The sequence below is a fragment of the Pterocles gutturalis genome, unplaced genomic scaffold (assembly GCF_000699245.1).
Source record: "Pterocles gutturalis isolate BGI_N339 unplaced genomic scaffold, ASM69924v1 scaffold17317, whole genome shotgun sequence".
Taxonomy (NCBI): domain Eukaryota; kingdom Metazoa; phylum Chordata; class Aves; order Pterocliformes; family Pteroclidae; genus Pterocles; species Pterocles gutturalis.
The window spans coordinates 1-3,328 of record NW_010108234.1 but is presented as its reverse complement, the minus strand read 5'-3'; the positions used below and the strand labels follow the sequence as shown (position 1 = coordinate 3,328).

Genomic DNA, 3,328 nt, shown 5'->3' with positions numbered 1-3,328 from the left:
CTCCGAGAACCCAGCGTCACCTGCCTACAGCACGGGTAGGCATCGCCCCTCCATCCCTCCAGGGACACGGGTTGGCTGGGCTTTGCACGGGTGTGACACAGGGGTCTGGGGAGGGGGACAGTGCTGTAAGGACAAGCCCCTGGGCATGGACTGCTGCCCTGGATACTTCACGCAGCACCTGGCCTGCGTCGCTCCCTGCTAGCGAAACCCCATCTGGCTTTTTGCATGGCAAAGAAAACCATCCTGGCAGAGGACAGAGCTGAGGATGGGACATGGGCCAGTCCTCAGCCGCATCGCTGGGACCGGCTGGGTCCGTTCAGGCAGCAGGGCTTTCCCTGGGCCCGCGTCCCCGGGCTGCCGTATCCATGGTCCCTATGTGTGTCCGTATCTCCAGGCTCTGATAACAGGGTCTCTCCTGCTCCCTACAGTGACACGGCTAAAGCCACACACCTGCCAAGCTGCTGGGGTTGCCCCAGCCTCTCCAGTCATCAGAAGGTCCAGCGAGCCCCAGCTATGCCCAGGGAACAACAGCAAAGCCCTGCCAGACCCTGCGCACAGCACCCACTCGACCCCCTGCCACGGGTACACCCGTGCCTCCCCGTCTCCCTCCGTGAACAGCTACAGCGACCCGGACACGGGGCATTACTGCCAGCTCCACCCCACCTCGCCCATCAGCAGAGACCGGCCAGCTCATGACACCAAGCAGCTGCCAACAAAGAGCTACGTGGAGAGGCTAAAGGTGGAGGAAGGACAGAGAGTGACTGTGGAGAACGGCTCCGGGGAAGCAGAGGCAGGGCAGAGGCTGAAAGGAGAGCTGGACTTCGTGGGCTTTGTGCCCCCCATCATGGAGACAACCTCCTCCTTCAACCCTGCAGCCTTCCAGTCCCTCCTCATCCCCCTGGAGAACAAACCCCTGGAGATGGCGGTGCTCAGGAAGGTCAAAGAGCTGCTGGCAGAGGTGGACGTGAAGACGTTGGCCAAACACATCACCAAAGTGGATTGCCTGGTATGGCCGGGGCCAGGCGGGAGGGACGGGCACCGCTGCCCTCTGAGCGCTCCGGGTTGGTGGGGGATTGGAGCACCCCCCAGCATCAGAGCATCCCTGAGAACTGGAGCATCCCTGCTGGGGGGATCAGCCAAGGCAGGCAGAGGCTGGGCTGGGGTGAGAGGCTGCCCAAGGCCACTTCAGCCTCTCCTCAATTAACAAAGGTCTAATCAGCTCTCACCTTTCATGGTAGGTTGCCCGGATACTGGGTGTGACGGCAGAGATGCAGCGGCTCATGGGGGTGAGCTCCGGTATGGAGCTGCTCACCCTGCCCCATGGCCACCAGCTCCGGCTCGACCTGCTGGAACGGTACGGCGCAGCATGCCATGGCACTGGGCTCCCCTGCACGGCATAGCTCCCCAGGGTGTCCCCAGCTTGGCATGGGGTGGGGTCCCTTCACCTCCCAGGGTGGAGGAGCCCCAGCTGAGCCCCCACACTGGGACAGTGGTGGGAGCATCCCCAGCTCCCCGCGCTGACCCCGGTCTGTGTCTCACACCGTGGCAGGTTTCACACCATGTCCATCATGATCGCCGTGGACATCCTGGGCTGCACGGGCAGCACGGAGGAGCGGGCGGCCCTGCTCCACAAAACCATCCAGCTGGCTGCCGAGCTGAAGAGCACCATGGGGAACATGTTCAGCTTTGCAGCTGTGATGAACGCCCTGGAAATGACACAGGTATGGGGACGGTCCCTCTGCTCTCATGGCCTGGGCTCAGCCCCCTCACCCAAAACACATCCCTCTCCCCACATCCTGTGGGCTCTGACACCCAGTGGAGTGTGAAATGGGGGAAAATGTCCAGGGAGAGGTGTGGGGCCATGTCTGCTGGGGTGTAAGCAGGGACAGGGAAGAGCTCTCCCCTCCGTAGAGCAGACAGCCCAGTCCTGCTGGGATCCGATTGTTTTTCGGTGGTTGGGGCTTTTTGTTTTGTGCTGGACTGTGTTCCTGGGAGGAAATGAATCTGCCCTCCGGTACAATACAAATCAGTCTCAAGGCTGTGGCAGCAGCGTCTCCGGGCCACACTGCTCCCTTTGGAAGATGAAAGGAGATTAAAATTCAATTTTAAATCGAGCCCAGCTGGGAAGTCTTGCTTCCTGCCTGCACAAAAGAGGTGGAACGCCTGCCCCCTCCCTGCGTCTCATCTTCAAGGCTGCTGTGAAGCGGGGAAGCTGCCATCCTGGGGCACGGGGAGGGGGGACAAATTCTGAACCCAGCCTCGGTGCCAGGGATGTGCCATCTCTGGCTGTGAGGCTGATGAAGGCTGTATTGGGGAGCAGCAGGCACTGCTGCGTGCAAGGCTGGGGCTGGTGGCTCCAGGGCCGGGCTGTGCCCCCTGGGAGCACCCTGGAGCCTGGGCTTGGTGCCCTGGGGCTACACTGCCCCCAGCACCCTCCATCTGCCCCATCTGCTTTCAGATTGCCCGGCTGGAGCAGACCTGGATGGTGCTGCGGCAGCGGCACACGGAGGGCGCGATCCTCTACGAGAAGAAGCTCAAGCCGTTCCTGAAGAGCCTGAACGAAGGGAAAGGTAACAGGAGCAACTGCCCTTCTCTTGCCTCCCTGCTCCTTCCCACTTAGTCCGAGCACGGCCTCACTGGAGGGGGATGCGTTTGAGAGCTCTGACCCTCTCCCAGCCCGTGCCAGATGCTTTCCCTCTGGCTGCTGAGCCGCCCCAGCACCCGGCAGGGCCCGTTTGGCCTCGGCTGCCCCTTGCTTCCCAAGGAAGCATTTCATAACTAAATAAAACCAGCAGCTGGGCACAAACATGACTCGGCTGAGCCAAAACCTCGCGCTTGCATGGCGGTGCGTGCCAAGCCGAGGGGACAGAGCAGCCAGTCGGGAAGATGAAAAGCCACATCCCTCCAACACCCAGCACCCCGGGCTCTGCAAACCTGCTCCCCACCGCAGCCCCAGGAAACGTGGATGCAGCCCAAGCAGGGACAACAGCGTTCCCCTCCCAGCACAACCAGAAAGCTCATCTGGGAGGAGCTGGTGTTGAACGAGGCGATGGCCCCAGGCACAGCGATCTCCAGAGCTGCAGCTGCTGCTGTGCTGCAGCTGAGCCTAAAAGCCTCTCCCGGGAGGAACACGGTGGCAGCCCGGGTGGCCACGCGAGCCCTCCACCGGGCAGATGGGAAGAGGGACGCAGGGACACGGGGCTGCACGGGGTCCTCAGGGTGCCTCTCTCTGCAGAAGGGCCGCCGCTGACCAACACCACCTTTCCCCATATCATGCCGCTCGTGACTCTCCTGGAGCGGGATGAGGCTCTCACGGACAGCCCCGAGC

General features: G+C 62.3%; 1 protein-coding gene across 1 annotated transcript in view; it reads left to right on the top strand.

The window, feature by feature from the left end:
* SH2D3C (SH2 domain containing 3C) overlaps positions 1–3,321 on the top strand; it is a gene marked incomplete at its 3' end in the record, with an annotated part of 7,545 nt that extends 4,224 nt beyond the window's left edge. Inside the window, exons 5-10 of the mRNA XM_010072566.1 lie at positions 8–35; positions 429–1,006; positions 1,239–1,354; positions 1,550–1,721; positions 2,459–2,570; positions 3,236–3,321. Coding sequence (XP_010070868.1) covers positions 8–35; positions 429–1,006; positions 1,239–1,354; positions 1,550–1,721; positions 2,459–2,570; positions 3,236–3,321 — 1,092 coding nt within the window. The remainder of the gene's footprint in view (positions 1–7; positions 36–428; positions 1,007–1,238; positions 1,355–1,549; positions 1,722–2,458; positions 2,571–3,235) is intronic.
* Positions 3,322–3,328: the final 7 nt, after the last annotated feature.